Genomic DNA, 25,017 nt, shown 5'->3' with positions numbered 1-25,017 from the left:
AGTACAGACAGGAGATGATAATAGCTTGGACTGGGAAGGTGATGGTGAGCATGGAGAGAAATCAGACTGATTCTAAGTCTAAAATTTGGCAGTAGAACTGATTGATAGGTCTTAAAGATGGATTAAAGGTGGGAAATGAGGTGGAGGGAGTTATCAAGAATGATTTTAATAATTAAATAAGAATGTTTTACAATAGTACTGGCCAAAGTTTTATATAGCCGATTGATAGATTTAGATAATGGACTTTTAAAACAAAATGTGCTTGGAAAAAGTAGTTATTTTAAATGAGTAAATATAAGTCTAAATTTTCATTACGCTATTAATTTGCTTGACATGCTAATAACAACGGTAAGTACAATATAAAGTAAGTATTGTATAAAGTCAGCTACCATTAGTATGGTTATTAATAACTTATAAGTTGTTTATATTAGTGTGACAACTTCATTTTTATCTGCTATTATTAGTTTTCCTAAACTTTTATAAAATAAGGTTTTCTACATGTAATAAGCATGAAAGTATAAGATGTGAATGAAATCCCTGGATAACTTCTGTATTTTGTTATTTAAAAAAAACTCATAGAGCACACCTTTAAATTGTAAAAGTTATTTTCTTTAAATTTGTAAATCAGTGTTGCTACCCTCTATTAATAGTGTGTTGGGGTCTGGGGAATTAGGTTTCAGAAGCAGAGAAAGACCTTCTTTTCAAGCAGTTGAGTGGTAGGATACAACTTCTAAATAAATTACGCCAAGAAGCTCTGGATCTAGAAGTGCAGAAGGATAAGCAAAAGCAAGAAATTGCTGAAAAACAGAAGGAGATTCAGGACTTGCAAATGGTCCTAGATAGCTTGGATTCTGAAGACCCAAAACATGTAAGTAGATGAAGAGATTTTGACTTGTTCTATGGGGACTAGAATTTCATTTTATCCAGATACTATGTCTCATCATTCTTAGCCTCGAAATCCTTTTTGAAATTCTTTTTTAGTTTGTTGCGCAAATTTGAGATATATATTTTTTATGTGTGTATGTATGTTTCTATTCATATGTATATATGTGTGTATGAATACATATACATACATACGTACTTGTATATAAAATATATGTGTATGTGTTTAAAACATAACAAGCAGGGTTTGAAGAAAATAACTTTCAATAGAAAGAGGGATGCATAATGTATTTAAGTGATTGAACTTCATTATATTTCAAATCAAGAGAAACCTGCTTCAAGGTGCTCTCTAAATGTATTACCCTTCCTCTCTGCCTTATTGTCTTCATTCTTAAGACTTAGGTGATAATACAGAAGAGTAGAGGTAGGTTTAGAGTCCTTTTTCTACCCCTTCTTTGATCTTTTTGCAAATAGGATCCTTGATGCAAATATTTCACTAAAGCTATTTGTTGTTTCATATTGTTGTTTTGTCCTTAAAAAGGAAACATTTCTCTGGAGCACTGGTGGCAAACACAAGGCCCTTGGGCTGAATCCAGCCCTCTACCTTGTTTCATCTGGCCTGGTACCTTGTTTCTACCCAGTGGCAGTGCTGAGCTCCTTGCTTTTAGTTAAGGAGTAGTTACATTTATTACACAGTCCTAAAATTACATTTGGTCATTTGAAGGCAACCGTGAGGCTGATATGGCCCCTGGTGAAAATGAGTTTGAGAGTATGTCTTCCTAAAATTTGGCCCCATGTGGTTAGGTGGCTGGATGATGGGATTAGGTTCTTGTCTCTTTCTGTCTCTACCCTGAGAAGTCTTAATTAATATTTTAGCCAATATTTGTACAATACAAGTGGAAATATTTTCTGCATATTTTAATAGTATACTTTGCATAATAAGGTGATTTTTAAATAACTTTAAGATGTCTAGATCAAGAGAAATTACAGAATTTAACATGGTAAGGACCATGCATTATAATTGCTTTGAGTATTTGAGAAGTTTTAAATTATTCCTTTAAACATTTTAGTAAAATGTTGTAGATTTTTTTTATTGTAGACCAACTAATTTTGACAAAGAGTGACCTTATCATCATAGACTTAAGGTCTTTTCTAACAGAAGCCAAGATTTAGTATTAAAATTGAAACCAAAAGTAATCTTGATTATTTTAAATAATTTTTGGTACATGAAAAGTTAGATATTTTAAGTAATGTGTGTATTATGGTCAATAAAATCTTTATTGCATTTATTTGTTCATAAGTCTTCTACCCCAAGGAGGCCCCTGAGGACAGGAACTGTATCCCTAGGGCCCCAGCCCTATGTTTTTGCCTGCGTGCATCAAGGAAGGCAGGAAGGAGCCAGCTTATAGGCACTACCCAAAGCTCCTTTGCTGCTCCTTCCAGTTCTATGATCTACGAGTCTAGTTAAAACCTAGATTGTATGTTCCCTTTCAACAATGACAGTGATATTCTTGGCAGACATAGAGTCTGATGCTCACTGTATTTATGCAAAGAATTACGTATTGGAAGGAGTTAAATGAGAAATAGGAATGGCATCTAAATTTTGAAGGTAGCTATAATCAATCTGTGTTAGCAAGGATGAAACATCCAAACCAGATTTAAGATTTCTTTTTGGTACTGTTAAAACTACTAAAAGTGTCCTGGCTAGTGTTGCTTGGTTGGAGCATCCGCCCATAAACCAAAACAAAGTTCACGGGTTCAATTCCCGTTTGGAGAACATGCATTGTTTGTGGGTTCCGATCAGTGTTCCTCTCTCTGCCGTCTTCTCTCTCTTGATCAATGGATATATCCTCCAGTGAGGATTAAAAAACAGCAAAACTACTAAAGTTTAGTTCTTAAGATTATAGCCTTAGTCTAAGCACCAGAGGAATGTCTCTTTATAATTTGTTCACTTCAGGGAGCATCTTTTTCTAATTTGCAAACAAAGTTGCCTTATTGGCTAGTTTTAGGCACCCCATTTTTAGGTTACAAATATGAACATTTTAGCAAAAGGGAAAGAATCAAGAGCGGGACCCCTGCATACTTTTTAAACAAATGTAGACTTATTCAGTTAACTTTTATTGTGTAATTAGATGAGGTATCTTTCTAAACTGCAAATAAAATTTAAAAGTAAAAGCTTGAGAGATTAGAAAATAGTATTATGACCGAGGAATGATGGAAAACAAGTATGTTAAATGCCAACAATGTCTTGCATAGTGCTGGGATTTTGCCTATACTGGTAAGGAATTTTATCTCCCTAGAAGGTTGGCGACTCTTTTTTCAATTTACAAAAGATGAAAATGTGATTTAGAAAGTTTAAATGATTTCCCAAGCTCACCCTTTTAGATAGACATAGAGCCCAGGCTTATGCGGCTACAGTGACCCTTTCCCCACAAAGGAATTAAAGGTCTAAAGAGATTAATTATTTTTAAAATTAGCTCAGAGCTGAGCCTAAGTCAAGTTTTCAACAAACATAAGCATGTAACTAGGTTTCAAAAAAAATATTAAAAAATCAAATCCTATTTTAGTTATAAAAATGGCCATAGCTAGAAGCACATATATCACAGGAGCGAATAATAAAGGATTTATATCTTTCTTCCCTAAGCGGCAATGCCCTGTAAAGCAACCAGTAATTGTGCCCCGTGGAGATTTAGCCTGTAGTAATCTTTTGCAAAGGGTGTGCGTGATTGGCCCTTGGGAGCTTCCTGTGTTGTTGGGCCAACAGAGGTTGCTCGTGATTGGACGGACTGGGCTGTCACTCACTCGGCCAGGAATGTGGTTTGAAGAGCTGGGAAGTTAAGAGGCTTGGAGGCGCTTACAAAAATGTGGCTGTCAGAGAGGGAAGTGCACAGAAATTTGAAGACATTAGAAATTGTTCCGCCCACAATTTCCTTGTTCTCAACGGCTCAGTTTTAACAGAACAAATTTTAAGTTAAGGTAGGATCATTCTCTCTCTCTCTCTCTCTCTCTCTACAAAGGGCTTAAAAGGAGGAGGAGTCAGAGATGTAAGTTCCTGTTTTTACAATAACTCTTTTGTGAGCACCACGGTAGTGAAAATTGCAGAATCTACTTTTACATCCATGTGTTTAATGCAAATCATGGACATAGTGAACCATTTTTTTGTCCTGCATGTAAAGAAATTTCAATGAATTTTTTAATGGTAAATTTTAAAGATTTATTGATGGAGATATGAACACGGGGTTGTTGTTTGTGTGTTGTTTTTTAAATTCTTTGTCGAGCCATAAAAATCGTAAACTTACTTCGAATTTAAGCTATTGCCTGCAGTTGCTTTTTCAGAAAGATTTTGGGAATGTAGGAAGAAGTGTTTTGGAAATTCTGTCAAGTTTTACCAGTAGTAAATTTAAAACCTTCTGATCAAGCTGCCATTCATTTGATCCTTCTTGTCTTTGGAGGCAGCAGACCTCTAAAATTGAAAAATGTTATTTTACAATCAGTTGGGTCTTGGAGTTTGTTGTTTGGACTGTAATGTAGTTCTTTCCCCTGATAATTCCCCTGATTGCTCTGTTCCTCTGATGGGAGTGGGGCGATGCAAACAGAGCCTGTGAGGATGTGAGCAGAGGGCGAAGACTTTGGGGAATTACTTTGTGTCCATATGAGCACTCTCCAAGTGATCTGGGCAAGTCATGTGAAGAATCTGAGACTCAGTTTTGTCATGTGTAAAAGGAAGAGTTAGACTACTCCCTGGTTGTCAGTTTTTTTCCCCAGCACACCTGAGAGATACGATCCAGTCTTTTCAGTTACCAGTAGCTCCCTGAAGCGATGCCAGTCAGGGTGGGAGAGGGTGTGTGGGTGTGTGAAAGCTCTGTTTTCCACCAGGGACATATGTAAGAACAGAAGATTGTGCCTCCATGGGGCCAGGCCTCCATTATGAGAATCACTGGGCTGAATGGTGTTTGAATCCCTCTGAGGTCCTAGTTCATTGAAACTGAAAACAAAATGTTTAGTTGTATAAGGAATTGAAAATAAACTTGAGGGCTGGGATGGGAGTAAAAGACAGAAAACTGTACTCAAACATCAAGTTAAATAAATAAATAAACAAATAATAAAGAAAAAATGCCCAAAACGAAAAGAAAAAAAAGGAAAAGAAACTCGAATTTCAATTAAGTTTTTATTTCATGTCTCTATTATCCCATAAGAAACCTTTTTTAGAAGTACACATGTTTTTTATTAAAAAGTTATCACTTGTTTATTATACAATTTTTAGTATAAAAATTTTATTTAAAATCTCCTGTAATCCTTCCACCTAGCTATTATACTTGTTAACATTTGCAATATAGTCTTTTTCTGTATGTATATGTAATCAATTAACTTTTTGAAAACCTTTTATAATTAAAAAAATTTTTAAGTGTATTTTATTGATTATGCTATTACAGTTGTCCTGATTTTTCTCCCTTTGTACCATTCCTCCACCCAGCATCCCCCATGGCAATCCCTCCACCATTGTTCATGTCCATGGGTTCTTTGGCATATAAGTTCTTTGTCTACTCCATTTCCCATACTGTATTTTACATCCCCATGGCTATTCCCATGGCTATTCTTTAATTACCTATTTGTACTTTTATTTTATTTATTTATTTTTAGAGAGGGAAAGGGAGGGAGAGAGAGGGAAACATCAATGTATGGTTGCCTCTTGTGTCCCCCCTCTACCGGGGGCCTGGCCCACAACACAGGCATGTGCCCTGACTGGGAATCAATCCAGTGACCCTTTGGTTCACTGGCTGGCACTCAGTCCACTGAGCTACACCAGCCAGGGCCTATTTGTACTTCTTAATCCCCTCACCTCTTCACCCATTCCCCTGCACCCCCTCCCATCTGCCAACAGTTAAGACCCTCTCCGTATCTGTGATTCTGTCTGTTCTTGTTTGCTTAGTTTGTTTTTTAGATTCAATTGTTGATAGATATGTATTTTTTGCCATTTTATTGTTCATAGCTTTGGTCTTCTTTTTCTTAAATAAGTTCCTTTAACATTTCATATAATAATGGTTTGGTGGTGGTGAACTCCTTCAATTTTCTCTTCTCTGGAATCTCTTTATTTGTCCTTTGATTCTAAATGATAGCTTTGCTGGGTATAGCAGTCTTGACTCTAGGCCCCTGCTTTTCATGACTTTGAATATTTCTTGCCAATTGCTTCTAGCCTGCAAAGTTTCTTTAGAGAAATCAGCTGATAGTCTAATGGGAACCCCCCCGGAGGTAACTAATTTCTTTTGTATTGCTGCTTTTAAGATTCTTTAACTTTTGGCATTTCGATTATGATATGTCTTGGGAGTGGGCCTCTTTGCATCCATCTTGTTTGGGACTCTCTGTGCTTCCTGGACTTGCATGTCTACTTCCTCCACTAAATTGGAAAGTTTCCTTTTATTATTTTTTTCAAATAGATTTCCAGTTTCCTGCTCTCTCTTCTCCTTCTGGCACCCCTATGATGTGAGTGTTGGATCTCTTGAAGTTGTCCTGGTGGCTGCTTACACTATCCTCATTTTTTTTGGATTCTTTTTTTTTTCTTGTTTTTCTGATTGGTTGTTTTTTGCTTCCTTATGTTCTATGTCATTGATTTGATTCTCAACTTTATCTACTGTAGTGTTGTTTCCCTGTAAACTGTTCTTTGTTTCAATTAGTGTATCTTTGTTTCTGACTGGATCTTTTTTTTATGCCATTTAGGTCCTCACTAAGTTCCTTAAGCATCCTTATAACCAGTGTTTTGAATCTATATCTGATAGATTGCTATCTCCATTTAGTTTAACTCTTTTTCTGGAGTTTTGATCTCCTCTTTCATTTGGGCCATGTTTTTTTTGTCTTCTTATTTTGGCAGCCTTCCTGTGTTTGTTTCTATGTATTAGATAGAGCTACTTTGATTCCATGTCTTTGTAGTGTGGTCTAACATAGTAGATGTCCTATAGGGTCCAGTGGCACAGCCTCCCCTATCACCCAAGCTGGGTACTCGAGGTGCCCCTTCTTATGGGCTGAGTACACCCTCCTCTTATAGTTGAGCCTTGCTTGCTGCTGGAAGATCAATGGGAGGGATTTATCCAGGCCAGTCAGCTGCAAGGATTGGCTGTGACCACTTACCACCAACCTCCACCCTCTGTGGAGAATCAGCTGTACAGAGTCAGGGTGCTGGTGCTCCGATGTGGTCTATAGCTGTCCACTGGGTTGGCTGGCACTGGGGTTTCCTGGGTGGTGCAGGCCAAGGTCAGCCCTCTTGTGTTTTTCCCAGGGCCATCCTGCCTGAGCTATAAAGCAATCTCAGATGGCTGCTACTTATGCTGGGCTTGGCAATTCCCAGGCAAAGCCAAGCTGTGAATCTAGACTGGCTGCTGCTAGTACTGGGTCTGAGGCTCACTGAGGCCAGCTGTTGCTTTTTTGAGAGGATTTAGGAAGTTGTGATGCTTGAGCCAAGACCAGCCCACTCATATGGAAAAGCTGCTTGGATGGGTCTTTAAGTAGGGTGGGGGCAGAGTGTCTAGGGATCTCTAAGGTGGGTCAAATAATGTTAGCCAGGTTGATGGAGTCTCAGATACAGCACCAGCCTGCCAGCTCTGTGTGGGGAGGGCCCAGAAAAGGGACAATGGCCTCTGGATGCCAGACACCTCAGCTTTTCCCTGTACACTGCTGGCGCCCCTGAAGCTGCCACCCTGGCTCTGGAGCTGAGGGAGTAAGTCTCAGTAGGTGAGTCTGTGCGTGTGTGTTCTTTAAGAGGAACTGCTTGAGACTCTAGCATGAGTTGCTTGAGTTGAGACCCCACCAACTCAATCCCTGCTGGTTTTTGCAGCTATAAGTTGTGGGAACTTATCTTCCTGGCACTGGAACTCTGGGCTGAGGATCCTGGTGTGGGGCTGGGACTCCTTGCTCTAGGATATCCCTCTTGAATTGTTATCTACCATACATGTGTAAGGGACCAGCCTGTGCCGTGTGTGTGCATCTCCTACCAATTTGAATGGATATGATTTCTTTAATTTTGTAGTTGTGAGAATACATACTGAGCCTGATTTCTGACTGTTCTGAGTGATGGTTGTGCCATATTTTAGATGTAATTTTGATGTGGTTATGCGAAGAGGTGAGCCATGGCTGTCTATGCCACCATCTTAACTGGAAGTCCTCAAAAACCTTTTTAAAGAGACATATTTTAATGCAGTTCAAAGAACTTTGAACTTGACTACATTACCTACTAGTTGTGCCCTCGGAAAAATCATTTAACCTCTTTTATCCTCAATTTGCTCTTCTGTAAAATGGAGATGGTTCCCTGATCAAGTCATCATGAGGTATAAATGAAAACTGCTCACGTGAAAACAACATAGAGCCTGACATACTGCACATTGTTACATTTTATTTTCCAATCTTCCTTTAAAAAAATTGAAAATTGTTATTTTTAAAGAGTTGGGTTTTTTTTTTTCAATTCAGTGCCATATGAAGGCTCAGAAAAGGGGTAAAGAACAACAGCTTGACATTATGAACAAGCAGTACAAACAACTTGAAAGCCGTTTGGACGAAATACTCTCTAGAATTGCTAAAGAAACTGAAGAGATTAAGGATCTTGAACAGCAGCTTACTGAAGGTGAGAATTTAAGTTGATTTAAATGACACTCAGAGAGACATTAATCCAGATAATAGTTGAATATGCTTCAGCTGTTAGTACTAGTATTTGATAAGGAAATATTGGCATAATACCCAAAAGTGTAATAAAACTAAAATTTTGAAATTTAATTTTGTTGAGTTGATGTCCTAGTGAGTCAGGTCACTGCAGTCAGTAGAAAAGAAGTCAGTTACATGATCATGACAAACTTGGGCATGTGATCACCCTCTTCTAAGGTATAAAATCCTTCCAGGAGCAAAGAGCTCATTGCCATCAGGGTTTCAGTGTCTAGTTATAAGGAGAGTGTAGAGAGAATTTTAGGACCTACTATTGTAATGCCAATTTAAATTGTGACATTGTCATAATAGCGGAAGGGAAGGGTGGAAGTGAGGATACGATGGTGAGAGCCTTCGCTCAGTGTAAGATCCCAGTCCCTGCTTTGCTATTATCAGCTGTGTGACCTGGGAGAAATTATTTCTACCTCAATCGTTAGTACTTGGGAAGATGAAATAAGATAGTGTTCATAACATGCCTGTCACATAGTAGGTATGTAGTATATGGTTGGGGGTTGTTTGTGTTTTTTTGTCCTCAGGTTTCATGTTTATGTTCCCAGCCTTAGATTAGTCTTGTTTGTTGAGGGGTGTTGTTTTGTGTATCTAGCAGCAAGAACTCAGTTTTCATTTTCTTTGGACATCACTACTTTAAACTTTCTACAGTAAGAATTAAGTAATTTATAAGCAATGTCCACTCAGTATACTATTTTTATTGTATACCTGCTTATTTCCCTTCTATTATGGATAATGGGAAAAACTGTCATTATATCTCGAAAAAGAAAAATAAAATAGTAGGAATAATTTAAAGCTTAGACTTTCATTCTTAGCTGGTAACAAATAACTAAGGAGACTATATGCAGTATTATTTATATATCTTGAAAGCATTTTCTTATATACATTACTTTCCCCTTTTTTGTCTTAGGCCAGATAGCAGCAAATGAAGCCCTGAAAAAGGATTTAGAAGGTGTCATCAGCGGGTTGCAAGAATACCTAGGGACTATCAAAGGCCAGGCAACTCAAGCTCAGAATGAGTGCAGAAAGCTACAAGAAGAGAAAGAGACATTGCTGCAGAGACTGACCGAGGTTGAGCAAGAGAGGGACCAGCTGGAAATAGTTGCCATCGATGCAGAAAATATGAGGAAGGTATGAATGATTTGTTTTTTCTTGCCTATTTTTCCTAGCCTCAGAAGTAAATGATGTCCAAATTAAATAAGCTAAGCAAGTTAGCAACAGTGCAACTAAAAGTATGAGTGGCTATTTAGTCTCCTTTTTTTTCCTTCAGTTGTGATGCACTTGGAATCATTATCTTTTTTTTAACTAAGAATGGAAGGTTATTTTAGCTGAATTTCTATTCCTGAAAGATCTTATCAAGTAACTCTAAAGAATATGAAATTGCAGCTATTATAAATATGGTATTAAATGTTCATATTTTAGTATCATCTCTGTTTTAAAATTAATTACAATAATTTTTCTTGTCATTGCGTTGTAATTTTAACATTATTTTACAGGGAAGACAGACACAGTGTTGTATCCTTTTGTACCTGATATGTTGCCACTTATTGGAAATTTCACTTGCTCTGTTTTAATTTTGTAGCAAACTTTATCATGCATGATAACCCAGATTCCCAAACCTCATCCTTAATAGAGCTGGCTCTGGATATTTGAATAAATATATTTTAATATTATGAAGTTTCTCAGGCATATAAAAATATCAAAATTAGTGTTTAACACTATGTATGTAACTCAGCTTTAGAAATAAAATACTGAAATGTGCTTGAAACCCTCTGTGTTGTGCCCCCTTCCATAGGTAAAAAAATGTCATGAATATGCTTATTATTTCCATGCATCTCTTTTTCTTATTATACATGTATCCATTCAAAGCAATATGTAGTATTGCTTGCATAATATTAAGACTTATATAAAAAGTATGATAGTGTACATATTCTTTGGTTCCTTCCTTTCTTCTTCCCTTATACTCGTTTTTTATAATTATACATATTGAATCATGTAGCTCTACTTCATTTTTATTGACATATGTAACATCCCATTGTATGCATATCACAAATTTATTGCTTATTTATTCTCTTTTTCTAAAATATATTTTGATTATGCCATTACAGTTGTTCTATTCCCCCCTTCGTTCCCTTCCACCCTGCACACCCCTCCCCCACCATTCCCCCCTTTAGTTTATGACCACGTGTCTCAAGTTCTTTATTCTATATTTCCCCTACTATTCTTGCCCTCCCCCCTATCTATTTTCTACCTACCATCTATGCTACTTATTTTCTGTACCTTCTCCCCCCTTCTCCTTCTTCCACTCCCCTGTTGCTAACCCTCCATGTGATCTTCATTTTTATGGTTCGATCCTGATCTAGCTGTCCTCTTAGTTTGCTTTTGTTTTAGGTGTGGTTCTTAATAACTGTGAGTTTGCTGTCCTTTCACTGTTCATATTTTTAATCTTCTTTTTCTTAGGTAAGTCCCTTTAACATTTCATATAATAAGGGCTTGGTGATGATGAACTCCTTGAATTTGCTCTTATCTGAGAAGCACTTTATCTGCCCTTCCATTCTAAATGAAAGCTGTGCTGGATAGATCAATCTTGGATGTAGGTCTTTGGATTTCATGCCTTGGAATACTTCTTTCCAGCCCCTTCTTGCCTGTAAGGTCTCTTTTGAGAAATCCGCTGACAGTCTGATGGGAACTCCTCTGTAGGTAGCTGTCCCCTTATCTCTTGCTGCTTCTAGGATTCTCTCCTTCATTTTAATCTTGGCTAATGTAATGATGATGTGCCTTGGTGTGGTTCTTCTTGGGTCCAACTTCTTTGGGACTCTCTGAGCTTCCTGGATTTCCTGGAAATCTATTTCCTCTGACAGAACGGGGAAGTTCTCCTTTATTATTTGTTCAAATAAGTTTTCCACTCATGGCTGTTCCTCTTCCCCTTCTGGTACCCTTATAATTCGGATGTTGGAGCATTTAAAGATGTCCTGGAGGGTCCTTAGCCTCTCCTTTTTTTGAATTCTTGTTTCTTCATCCTTCTCTGTTTGGTCATTTTTTTTCTTCCTTATGGTCCACTCCCTTGATTCGAGTCCCAGTTTCCTTTCCATTACTATTGGTTTCCTGTGCATTTCCCTTCATTTCAATTAGTTTAACCTTCATATGTTCCTCTAATTTGTGACTAAAATCAACCAGTTCTGTGAGCATCCTGATCACCAGTGTTATGAACTGTGCATCTGAAAGTTTGTCTATTTCTTTATTGCTTAGAGTTACGGGCTCTGGAGCTTTGAGTTCTTCTTGAGCCATGTTTTGGTCTGTTTGCACCTGTTATGCGTATGAGGAGCAGAACCTTAGGTATTCACCAGGGTGGGGCTGCCCAGGTCTCTGGGTTGTGACACTGTATGTCGGGGCAGGGTCAAAGAGGGGCAATGGTAATCCCCTCTGCTGCTTCCCACCACTGGCGCCTGCGTGGTCTGTCTCCTGCTTGCTCCTTCACTGGTTTATCTGCGCGCGAATATGCAACCGCGGTTAGTTTGCCACCTTGCGCCCTCACTGGGTCCGCCCGTTGCTACCCCACACCTGGGATCTGCCAATGGCTGCCTGCGAGCCTGGGTTGGGGGATCTTTGCTGCCCGACTTGGCTCTGCCCCTCTTGCCAGTCTGGCTGAACGGTTTGTTGTTGTCGGACTTATGTAAAGTTCAGTTTTCTGTGTTTTGGCTGCGTTTTTTGTTACTAAAACTTTGTTGTCTTTAAACTTGGTTGTGCGAGAAGGCACACTGTTTCCACCTACGCCTCCATCTCTTCTTACTTATTCTCCTCTTGGGAGATGTCTGGCTAGTTTCCAGTCTTTTGCTATTATAAACAACAATGAGAGTAACATTCTTGTACACATCTTGAATATGAGAACTGTGTTCAGAGTGGGACTGTGATTTAGAGACTTAAATGCCTCCTCAACCTCACAACATACTGTCAAATTATTGTTCATACTGATCCTATCAATTTCTACTTCCACTAGCAATGTGAGGACTACCATTATACCACTTGTACTTGCCAATAGCTTAGTGTTACCCAACTTTTATCTTTTTAAGCTTTTATTTTGAAATAATTTCTGACTTACACATGAGTTGCTAGATTAAATCACTATGCCTTTCATTCACAGTTACCAATTATATTTTGCTACATTGCTTTTTCTCATATATAATTTTCACATGATTTTTTTTCTCACTAAATTTTTTTTTATTGATTATGCCATTACATTTGCTCTATTCCCCCCTCCCTTCCCCTCCACCCTGCATACCCCTCCCCCACCATTTCCCCCTTTAGTTCATGAACATGTGTCTCAAATTCTTTAGATTCTGTATTTCCCCTACTATTCTTACCCTCCCCCCTATCTATTTTCTATCTACTGTCTATGCTACTTATTTTCGGTACCTTCTCCCCCCCTTCCCCTCCTCCCACTCCCCTGTTGCTAACCCTCCATGAGATCTTCATTTCTATGGTTCTGCTCCTGATCTAGCTGTCCTCTTAGTTTGCTTTTGTTTTAGGTGTGGTTCTTAATAACTGTGAGTTTGCTGTCCTTTCACTGTTCATCTTTTTTATCTTCTTTTTCTTAGGTAAGTCCCTTTAACATTTCATATAATAAGGGCTTGGTGATGATGAACTCCTTGAATTTGGTCTTATCTGAGAAGCACTTTATCTGTCCTTCCATTCTAAATGAAAGTTTTGCTGGGTAGAGCAATCTTGGTTGTAGATCTTTGGTTTTCATGACTTGGAATACTTCTTTCCAGCCCCTTCTTGCCTGTAAGGTCTCTTTTGAGAAATCCGCTGACAGTCTGATGGGAACTCCTTTGTAGGTGACTGTCCCCTTAGCTCTTGCTGCCTCTAGGATTCTCTCCTTCATTTTAACCTTGGCTAATGTAATTATGATGTGCCTTGGTGTGTTCCTTCTTGGGTCCAACTTCTTTGGGACTCTCTGAGCTTCCTGGATTTCTTGGAAGTCTATTTCCTTTGCCATCTTGGGGAAATTCTCCTTTATTATTTGTTCAAATAAGTTTTCCACTGGTGGCTGTTCCTTTCCCCCTTCTGGTACCCCTATAATTCGAATGTTGGAACGTTTAAAGATGTCCTGGAGGTTCCTAAGCTTCTCCTCATTTTTCTGAATTCTTATTTCTTCATTCCTTTCTGTTTGATCATTTTTTTCTTCCTTCTGGTCCACTCCCTTGATTTGAATCCCAATTTTCTTTCCATTACTATTGGTATTCTTTGTATCACCATTCATTTCAATTAGTTTAGCTTCCATATGTTTCTCTAATTTGTGACTAAAATCCACCAGTTCTGTAAGGATCCTGATAACCAGTGTTTTGAACTGTGCATCTGAAAGACTGGCTATTTCTTCATCACTTAGGTCTATCGGTTCTGGGGCTCTGAGTTGTCCTAGAGCCATTTTTGGTCTATTCGATCTGTTAAGTGAGCGGAGCGAAGCCTTAGTTGTTTACCAGGACGGGGAGACCCAGGTCGCTGGTTTGTGACGCTGTGTGTGGGGGCGTGGTCAGAGAGGGAGCAATGGCGGTCCCCTCCGCTAGCCCAGCGCATCCAGTCACTCCGCACGCCTGGGGTTTATCCAATCGGAATTGTGCGAGCCTGCTGCCCCGCGCGGGCTTCCCTTCTCACTGGCTTCTCCGCACGTAAATGCGCGCGACCGACCGACAGACCGACCGACCTCTTCCCTGTGCACTCCGGCAGCCAGCTCGCTCGCGATCAGCGCCCTTGGTTGCCGCCTGTGCGCACCGAGCACCGCCCCGGGAATTTTTTCTTGCTAACCTGCTCCGCTGCTGGCCTCGCTCCTCGTACCAGTCCAGCTGAGTATCTAGTTGTCCTTTGGACTCCGTATTGTCGATTTTTCGTGTGGCTTGGTTGTGACTGCTGTAAAAAATAGTTGTTCTTAGATTTGGTTGTGCACAGAGGCGAGGTCGTTCCTCCACCTACGTCTCCATCTTGGCAGAAGTCCCCGCCATAATTTTTTGATCCATTCATTTACTGACGGGCACCTAGGTTGCTTCCAGCTCTTGGCTATTGTAAATTGTGCTGCTCTGAACATTGGGGTGCATAGGTTCTTTTGGATTGGTATTTTAGGATTCTTAGGATATAATCCCAGCAGTGGAATTGCTGGGTCAAAAGGCAGGTCCATTTTTAGTTTTCTGAGAAAATTCCATACTGTTTTCCACAGTGGTTGTACCAGTCTATAATCCCACCAACAGTGAACTAGGGACCCCTTTTCCCCACAACTTCTCCAACATTTGTTGTTTGTTGCTTTGTTTATGATAGCCATTCTGACCCATGTAAAGTGGTATCTCATTGTGGTTTTAATTTGCATCTCTTTGATAGCTAGCAATATTGAGCATCTTTTCATCTGTCTCTGGATCCTCTGTATGTCCTCCTTGGAGAAGTGTCTGTTTAAGTCCTTTTCCCATTTTTTAATTGGGTTGCTTGTCTTCTTAAAAGTTGTGTAAGTTCTTTGTATATTTTGGAGATTAAACCTTTGTCTGAGGTATCATTGGCAAATATGTTTTCCCATACAGTTGGTTGTCTTTTTAATTTAATACTGTTTTCTTTAGCCCTGCAGAAGCTTTTTATTTTGATGAGATCCCATTTGTTTATTCTTTCCTTTATATCCCTTTCCCTAGGTGACATATCAGTACAAATGTTGCTGCATGAAATATCTGAGATTTTCCTGCCAATGTTCTCCTCTAGGACTTTAATGGTTTCATGGCTTATATTTAAGTCTTTTATCCACCTTGAATTTATTTTGGTGTATGGTGTAAGTTGGTGCTCGAGTTTCATTTTTTTGCATGTAGTTGTCCAGTTCTCCTAATACCACTTGTTGAAGAAGCTATTTTTACTCCATTTTATGTTACTGTCCCCTTTGTCGAATATTAATTGACTGTAAAGAGTTGGGTTTATTTCTGGGGTCTCTGTTCTGTTTCATTGGTCTATGTGCCTGTTTTTATGCCAGTACCAGGCTGTTTTGATTACAGTGGCCTTGTAATATAGTTTGGTATCAGGTATTGTGATTCCTCCTACTTTGTTCTTCTTTCCCAAAGTTGCAGCTGCTATTTGGGCTTGTTTATGGTTCCATATAAATTTTTGAAGTGTTTGTTCTATGTCTGTGAAATATGCCATTGGTACTTTAATAGGTATTTCATTGAATCTGTAAATTGCTTTGGATAGTATGGACATTTTGATGATGTTAATTCTTCCAATCCATGAACACAATATATGTTTCCTTTTGTTTGTGTCTTCCTTGATTTCTTTCTTCAGTGTTGTGTAGTTTTCTGCATACAGGTCTTTTACCTCCTTGATTAGGTTTATTCCCAGATATTTTATTTTTCTTTTTGCTATATCGAATGGGATTTTTTTTCTTGATTTCTGCTTCTGCTGATTCATTGTTAGTATACAAAAATGCCTTTGATTTCTGGATATTGACTTTGTAACCTGCTGTTTTGCCAAATTCATTTATTAGTTTGAGCACTTTTTGAGTAGAGTCTGTATGATTGTCCATGTACACTATCATGTCATCTGCAAACAATGACAGTTTTGTTTCCTCCTTTCCAATTTGGATGCCTTTTATTTCCTTTTCCTGCCTGATCGCTGTGGCTAATACTTCCAATACTGTATTGAATAGAAGTGGTGAAAGTGGGCAACCTTGTCTTGTTCCTGATCTTAGTGGAAAAGATTTTAGTTTTTTCTCATTGAGTATGATGTTGGCTGTAGGTCTCTCATATATGGCCTTTATTATACTGAGGAATGCTTCCTCTATTCCCACTTTGCTGAGTGTTTTTTATCATAAATGGGTGTTGTACCTTATCAAAAGCTTTTCCCCCATCTATTGATATGATCATGTGATTTTTGTCTTTGCTTTTGTTTATGTGATGTATTACATTTACTGATTTGTGAATATTGAACCATTCTTGCATCCCTGGGATGAATCCCACTTGGTCATGGTGTATGATCTTTTTAATGTATTGTTGGATGCGATTTGCCAATATTTTGTTGAGGATTTTAGTGTCTATGTTCATCAGTGATACTGGCCTGAAGTTTTCATTCTTTGTTGTGTCTTTATCTGGTTTGGGGATTAGGATGATGCTGGCTTCATAAAAAGAGTTTGGGAGTTTTCCATCCTTTGGGATTTTTTTGGAATAGTCTGTGAAGAATAGGGGTTAGCTCTTCCTTAAATGCTTTGTAGAATTCTCCTGTGAAATCATCTGGTCCGGGGCTTTTGTGTGATGGGAGTTTTTTGATTACTGCTTCAATTTCATCTGCTGCTATTGGTCTGTTCAGGTTTTCTGCTTCTTCAGTGAGTTTTAGAAGATTATATTTTTCTAGAAATTTGTCCATTTCACCTACGTTTTCAAATTTCTTGGCATACAGTTCTTCATATTAATTTCTTACAGTCCCTTCTATTTCTGTGGTATCAGTTGTAATCTCTCCTCTTTCATTTCTTATTGTGTTTATTTGTGTCCTCTCTCTTCTTTTCTTGATTAGCCTACTTCAAGGCTTGTCAGTTTTATTTATCTTTTCAAAAAACCGGCTCCTGGCCCTGGCTGGTGTAGCTCAGTGGATTGAGTGCGAGCTGCAAACCAAAGGGTCGCAGGTTCAATTCCCAGTCAGGGCACATGCCTGGGTTGCAGGCCAAGTCCCCAGTGGGGGCCACATGAGAGGCAACCACACATTGATGTTTCTCTCTCTCTATTTCTCCTTCCCATCCCCTCTCTCTAAAAATAAATAAAAAATTTTTTTTTAAAAACCAGCTCCTAGATTCATTGATCCTAAGAATTATGCTTTTAGTCTCTATGTTATTTAATTCTGCTCTGATCTTGGTTATTTTCTTCCTTCTACTTGCTCTGGACTGTCTTTGTTGTTGTTCCTTGAGTTCTTGCAGGCATAGGGTTAGGTTGTTTGTTTGAAATGTTTTTGTTTTCTTTAGGTAGGCCTGTATTGCTATGAACTTCCCTCTCAGGACTGCCTTGGCTGTGTCCCATAAGTTTTGGGTTGTTTTGAGATCATTTCCATTTGTTTCCAGAAACTTTTTGATTTCTTCCCTGATTTCATTCTTGACCCATTCCTTGTTTAATAGCATGCCATTCAATCTCCATGATTTTGAGTGTTTGGGTTTTTTTCCTTTGGGGTTGGTTTCCAGTTTTAGTCCCTTGTGGTCAGAGAAGATGCTTGGTATGATTTCAATTTTCTTGAATTTGTTGAATTTGTTGAGGCTCGTTTTGTGTCCTATCATGTGGTCTGTCTTTGAAAATGTTTCATGTGCATTTGAAAAGAATATGTATTTAGCTTGTTTGGGATGAAGGGCTCAATATATGTCAGTTAAGTCCATTTCATCTAGGGTGTTGTTTAATGCCACAATATCTTTATTGATATTTTGTTTGGAAGATCTGTCCATTTTTGATAGGGGGGATTGAAAGCCCCTGCTATAATTGTGTTGCTGTCAATATCTTTCTTGAAATCCTGTAAGATTATCTTTATATATTTGGGTGCTCCTATGTTGGGTGCATACATATTTACGATGTTACTGTCTTCTTGCTGGATTCTTCCCTTGAGTATTATGAAGTGACCTTCTGGGTCTCTCTTTATGGCCCTTTTTTTGAAGAGTATTTTGTCTGATATGAGCATTGCTTCCCCAGCTTTTTTTTTTCTTGTCCATTTGCTTGGAAGATTTGTTTCCAGCCCTTCACTTTTAGTCTCTGATAGTCTTTTGTCCTGAAGTGGGTCTCTTGTAGGCAGCATATGTGTGGGTCATGCTTTCTTATCCATTCAGCTATTCTGTGTCTTTTGATTGGAGCATTTAATATATTTACATTTAATGTTATTATTGATAGGTACTTATTCATTGCCATTTTTGTACCTGTGTTCCTGTCAGTCTCTCTTTACCTTCCTTAAAGCAGTCCTTTTAGCATCTCTTGCAGAGCTGGTTTGGTGGAGGCATATTCTTGTACACTTCTTTTGTCTTGGAAGCTCTATTTGGCCTTTTATCTTGATTGAGAGCCTTGCTGGGTAAAGTAGCCTTGGTTGCAGGCCTTTGGTTCTCATTACTTGGAATATTTCTTGCCATTCTCTTCTGGCTTGGAGTGTTTCCATTAGTTAGTAGCTAACCATTTCAGTAGCTAACCTTATTGGGGCTCCCTTGTATGTTACTTCCTTTTTCTCCCTTGCTGCCTTTAAGATTCTCTCTTTGTCTTGGAATTTTGCTATTTGGATGATGATGTGTCTTGAAGTGGGCCTCTTTGGGTTCCTCTTGATTGGGACTCTGTGATTCCTGGATTTGTTTGACTTTTTCTCTCATCAAAGTAGGGAAATTTTCCCTCATTATTGTTTCAAATAGGTTTTCTATCTCTTGTTCTTCTTCTCCTTCTGGTATCCATATAATTCCGATATTATTATGTTTCAAAGTGTCTTGCATTTCTCTTAATCCCTCTTCATTCTTTCTTAGTCTCTTTTCATTTTCTTGCCCTTTCTGGGAGTTTTTTTCCACCTTGTCCTCCAACTCACTGATCTGATCTTCTGATATATCGATTCTGCTTTTGATTCCTTCTACTGTGTTCTTCAATTCAGAAATTGTATTCTTCATTTCCTGTTGTCCCTTGCTGATAGTTTCTATTTCCTTTTTCATGTTGATATAGTTTGTGGTGAGATTGTTGTAGCTCCCCTGTAGTACCTGGTAGGTCATTGTGAGCTCTTTGAACTTCCTGATAACCAGTGCTTTGAATCCAATATCTTATAGTTGACCTGCCTCTATTTCATCTAATATTCTTTCTGAGGCTTCCTCCTTTCCTTTCATTTGGGAATTGTTTCTTTGTCTTCCCATTGTTTGTGACACTCTCCTTTTTGCCTCAGCTTCTTAAATTGATCTTTTCTGACTCCCTGGGTTTATGGTGTGAACTTCTGTAGTGGAATGCCTGTGAAATTCAGTGGTGCAGTCTCTTTCAGTTATCCTGGCGTTCTCCGCTTCCACATACTCCATCTAGATCCTCCATCACTGTCACGATTTCTGGTTCCTTATTTTCATATATGCTGAGGAACTGCCAGCTGCCTGCGCTGCTCCTCCGCCGATCGGCCAGGATTCTCTCCCATGTGTACAAGGAACTGGAATCTGTGCCATCCTACTCTGTCGCCATCTTGCATCCCATCACTAACACACTTTTGTTCAGTGGTCACCAACTAGAGATCCTTGAAGGGGGGTAGAGGAAAAATCCTAAAAAGCTGAAATAGTATCTTCTTTTAACTTCATTTCCCCCTGATTACTGGAGAGGTTGAACACATTTGAGTTCATTTGTTTATTTGCCATTCAGTGTTCCTCTTCAGTGAATTCCCTATTCATATTCTTTGCCCATTTTTTGTTGGATTGTTTGTCTTTTTATTAAGGACTAATAGGAATTTTTATATGTTTTAGATACTAATCCTCTGTTGATTATGAATGGAGTCTGCATTTTAAGCAAGAAACCCAAATGATTCAAATTGCCTGGTGCTTTTTGGGCCACCCCTTGAGAAACTCTTCTGTAGAAGTTTTCCTTGTAGAACCCCCTCTTTAATCCAGAATAGTTTGATCTACTTCTTTACGATCCCAAATGAATAGATGCAAGCCATAATATTTAGTTATAAAAAAACACATGGGCTAAAGTGGCTCAGAACCAAAGTATGCTAATCAGTTGTTGTTACATTTTTGTTCACACTCATTTAAGTTATTCTGTCATCCTTAATATTAGAGAGCACCCATCCCATTTTGTTCTTTAGATACATGAACCTGCTGTGGTTTAATAGAAAGAGTGTGGGCTTTTAGAGGCTGAGATCTCAGTTCATATTCTCACTGTTTCCTTTTTTAACCCCAGGACATTTACTTCAGTGTTCCTTCTTCTCATCTGTGAAATGGGAATAATATCTTCTCTTACACAGTTATTATGAAGATGCAGTGAAGTGATGAATATGAAAACATTTATTGCAATGTCTGATAGAAAAAGAGGTTTTAAATTTTATTCTCCTATATAATATTTTTTCTTCCCTGTTCAGGCACATGTAAAGTGTCACACTTTGGAAAACATTTTGGGAGCTCACAGATTTTCTGATTCCATTTAGTCAGGGTTTGCTTTCCAACCTGGATGTGCATAGCCTGTGGCTTCATGATTTTGCTAATGAACGCTTTCTGTGCCAGGCTGGCCAGCACTCGGTTTATTGTGCTCAGGTTACTTACAATGATTTGCAGATGCTTCAGCAGAACAGTGAGGGTTTTGTAGTTAAACATGCCCTGAATCCTTCCAGGAGCTTGCAGAGCTAGAAAGCGCCCTCCAGGAGCAGCACGAGGTGAATGCATCCCTGCAGCAGACCCAGGGAGAACTCAGTGCCTATGAGGTTGAGCTAGAGGCTCAGCTAAAAATACGGGAGGCTGAAGCCAACCAGCTCAAGGAAGACTTGGAAAAACTAACAAGGCTCAACCAGGTAAGTAAGAGCATAAAGCCATCTAGAAACCTAGTAACCTGTGGCCTTACCATATCTTTAATGCAATGTAAGATTAAACACTTTTTAATATAGTATTTGCAGAGTGATGGGAAGGGCATGTTTTTGGAGTCAGATATTCCAATTTCAGATACTACTCCTATGTGAATAAGTATAAATCACTTCACAGCTCTGAGTCTCTGACAGATGCCTCCTCATTTTTAAAATGATGAGGATAAAGAAGATAATGGGCGTGAAGGCCTGTAGCAGTTGGTATTCAATAAATTCTAGTCTTTCTCAAAACAGCTTTAAGAGACCTCCTTTAAATTGATATTAAATTTTATTTTACTCCCTTGGATTCTGGTTGGAAGAAATATCCACTCATTTAAATTATATTTGTAAGTTAAAGAAATAGTTATTCATCCAGTAAACACTTACTGATTAGCCATTGAGGGCCAGGTGTGAATGTTGCAGAAAACAACATAGACGTGGCCACCGTCCTTGTGAAGCTGCCAGTGCAATAGGTGAAACAGGTGTAGGAGAAAGAACGGGATAGTGTTTTGTGGCTGAAGGCAGGTGGTTAGGGAAGAGTGCCCTACAGAACTGATATTTCAGCCAGAACTTGAGGGATGAGTAGGACTTGGCCATGCATAGGGAGCTGGGGGGAGGATGTAAGGGGCAAAAAGGGTGGGTGTTATAGGCATAGAGATGAGGGGAAAGAGCATAGTGTATTTATTTATTTCTAATTTTTAAAAGACTTTATTTATCTTTAGAGGGGAAGGGAAGAAGAGAAGGAGAGAAATATCAATATATGGTTGTCTCTCGTGCATCCCCTGCTGGGAACTGGCCTGCACCCAGGCATGTGCCCTGACTGGGAATCGAACTGCGATCTTTTGGTTCACAGGCCATGCTCAATCCACTGAGCTATACCAGCCAGGGCTAGTATATTCTTTATTAGATTAAAAATACAGTTAGGAACCTAAACAACAAAACAAACAAGCAAGCAAAATATAACCAAAGGCACTGAAATAGAGAACAGGCAGACAGTGACCAGAGAGGAAAGGGGAAGGAATTTCAGGGGAGAAGGGGAAGGGTTTATAGGAAGAATAAGTATAAAGGACACATGGATAAAAATTAAGGGGGGTGGCAATGGGAGGGAGGTGGGGGGAGTACTGGGGGTGGGCTGGGATGGCAGTAAAAGACAGAAAACTACTTGAACAGCAATTAAATAAATAAATTTATTTTAAAAAAAAGAAAAAGAATATTATAGAAAACAAGAAAAAAAATACAGTTGGTTAAAGTGTTGTCCCAATAGCCAAAGTTGCAGGTTTGATCCTCAGTCAGGCCACATACCTAGGTTGTGGGTCCAATCCCTAGTGAGGGAGCATATGAGAGATTGATGTTTTTCTCTCTCTCCTCCCCTCTCAAAAATTAATAAAACATACCCGTGGGTAAGGATTAAAACATATATATATTTCACATATATAATATTTATACTTAATGTATATATTTAAGGTATATTAAATATATATATATTTATGTATATATTAATGTGTGTATATATATATATATATATATAAAGTTTATATTTTTATATATAAAAGAGCCTGGCCTTTTCACAAATTCACTTGGTATGGAAGGGGTCACACCCCCTTCCTTGGCAATAGGAGTGCCAGGATTGGTCTTCAAACTGCACGTTGACACTATGTAGCATAACAGGTCTCTCTTTGATATCTATGGGTATCAGATTGGTACACTTTAGTTATATGAAATCACTTGTGAAGCTTGGTAATGCAGATTCCTGGGCCCCACCCTAGATATTCTGGTCTATCAAGTCTTAGATGAGTCTAGGCTTATGCATTTTTAACAGGCACACCAAGTGATTTTGATGCAGGTATTGTAGGACCACAGTGTGAGAAATATTGAGAAATGTTTGAGGGCCACAGTTTATGAAATATTGGAGAGCAGTAATTGCTGGATTAGTCATAAAGCTTTTGAAGGGAAGTACTGGGACCCACCCCCAAAGATTCTGGCTTGGTGTATCCATACTGAGCTGACTTTGATACTTACTCTTCTTTAAGTATTAACAGTTTAAGGAGGAAGGTGAAAAAATTACTTTGGACCTTTAAATTTGGGAATACAAACATAAAATTGAGTTGTCATAAAACCATAGCTAGCAGGGGACAGACAGCATGTGTATGTACATTTCTCTTTGCCTTTTGATATCATAAATTACTGCTGTTTTGTATTTCTTGTTTCATATTATTGCTTCCTATGGCAATAGTTAGAACAATTAGCCCTTCAAGCAGAACTCGAGAAGGAAAAGCAAGCCCTCAAGAGTGCCCTCGGAAAAGCCCAGTTCTCAGAAGAAAAGAACCAAGAAAACAGGGAGCTTCGCATGCAACTTAAACAGCTGCAGGTAGAGACTTGTTGGTTCATAATATTCTTATATGGGACGCTCAAAGATGTTGACATCTAGTTGGCAGCTTGACCACCTGCTCTAACATGTAATAAGCAACTTCAGTTATTAGAAAAAAGAAACTTTGAGTGTGACAGTACCAGAGCCTCTGTTCCCTTGTGAGCCCATTGTTTTAAAATGATTAACCTGTATATCTTGAATGTTGCTATTGCGGTGCAAAGAGCTGGAGGCAGTGTCAGCAGTAAACTGGAGACTGCTGTGTAAACTCATGGCAAAAGCAGTGCCTTGCATTTCTCCTAGAGGAATGCTTGTCGACTGAGCCAAAGTTACCAGATTGGCTCCTTCCTGTTCCACTGAAACATCTACCCAGGAATTTTAACTAGAGTGGGTTGCAGTAGAACTTCCTAACTATAAACAGTTTTTATAATCCCCCAGAAAGGATGCTATTAAAAATGCAGTCATTTTAAATCGGGGGCGGTTTTCTTTGGCCAGATATTTTTATAGCAGCTGTCATAATGTGACCAACAAACTGCCAGAGAAGCAGGGGAACAGGGTTTTCTAGATAATTAAGCTCTCTCAAAGAGGACAGGTGTCTGAAGAAACTAGCGGCTGGATCACTACTCGGTTTCCGAATCTGTGAGGCTGGAGCCCCCTTGGCTGACTGAAGTGTCCTCTTACACTTCACCAGAAGTAAAGGACCAGAGTCTCTGGTTCGGGAAGAGCTTCCAAAAAGTCATGCAGGGAAGTTTGTGTCAAATAAGACTAAGGTCACCCAAATTCTTTCTTTTCCTCCAGTGCATTACATACTTTTTTCCTCAAGGTTAGAAGAAATCTAAGAACCTATAATTTAATATTTACTGCTATCAGTTCATCTTCTGAAGCAAATATTGAAAAAGAAGTATGTTTTCCATTTTTTGTGTGAGTTGTGTGTTTGTTGGGTGTTCATTGGATTATTATTTTTATTTTTACCATGGAAAATTTCAAATCACAAAAATGGAGAGGTGACCTTTTGTTGACTCAGCTTTAACAATTCTCAGCATTCTGCCATTCTGTTTCAGTTAGTCCACATTTTATTTTTTTGCTGGAATATGTTAAGGAAAATTTCATACATCTTTATTGCACTCATAAATACTTCAGTATGCATGTCTTAAAGAAAAGGACTAAAATATATTCTTTAGGGGCCTTCTCTGAAGTAGAAACTAAAGTCAGCTTTCTGGAATGCTGGCCCATGCTGTGAAACTATCTTGGAACTTGGTCCTCTGGTTATTTACCCTGCTAACCTACTACAATGTACAAGTTAAACTCCTCATTTGTTTGTCTGAAATCATTTAGTTTCAGTGAATTGAAACCTACTAACACCACCCCAAGAAAGCAGACAACTTGCCAGGAACCAGAGCTGCGCTATCAATCTTTCAGGAGTGTCACAGCCCTCTTAGGTCTCCTGTGTCTCTCTGGGCATTGTATTCAGTCCACCATGGACCTCAGCCCTGAGCTGACATATCCTCATAGGTCCAGCTCTTGTACAGAATTGCTATACTGGATCTTGG

General features: G+C 38.8%; 1 protein-coding gene across 11 annotated transcripts in view; it reads left to right on the top strand.

The window, feature by feature from the left end:
* Positions 1 to 25,017, top strand: part of CNTRL (centriolin) — a 90,288-nt gene that overhangs the window by 28,578 nt on the left and 36,693 nt on the right. For all 11 annotated transcript variants that reach the window (XM_053656524.1, XM_053656523.1, XM_053656522.1 and 8 more), the window contains 5 exons: positions 674 to 868; positions 8,338 to 8,491; positions 9,485 to 9,705; positions 20,878 to 21,054; positions 23,336 to 23,470. In XM_053656524.1, coding sequence (XP_053512499.1) covers positions 674 to 868; positions 8,338 to 8,491; positions 9,485 to 9,705; positions 20,878 to 21,054; positions 23,336 to 23,470 — 882 coding nt within the window. The remainder of the gene's footprint in view (positions 1 to 673; positions 869 to 8,337; positions 8,492 to 9,484; positions 9,706 to 20,877; positions 21,055 to 23,335; positions 23,471 to 25,017) is intronic.

Source organism: Artibeus jamaicensis, unplaced genomic scaffold (assembly GCF_021234435.1).
Source record: "Artibeus jamaicensis isolate MK-2021 breed Jamaican fruit bat unplaced genomic scaffold, CSHL_Jam_final scaffold_1964, whole genome shotgun sequence".
Classification (NCBI taxonomy): Eukaryota; Metazoa; Chordata; class Mammalia; order Chiroptera; family Phyllostomidae; genus Artibeus; species Artibeus jamaicensis.
The sequence above is the reverse complement of the archived record's forward strand: the minus strand, read 5'-3'. Positions and strand labels throughout refer to the sequence as shown.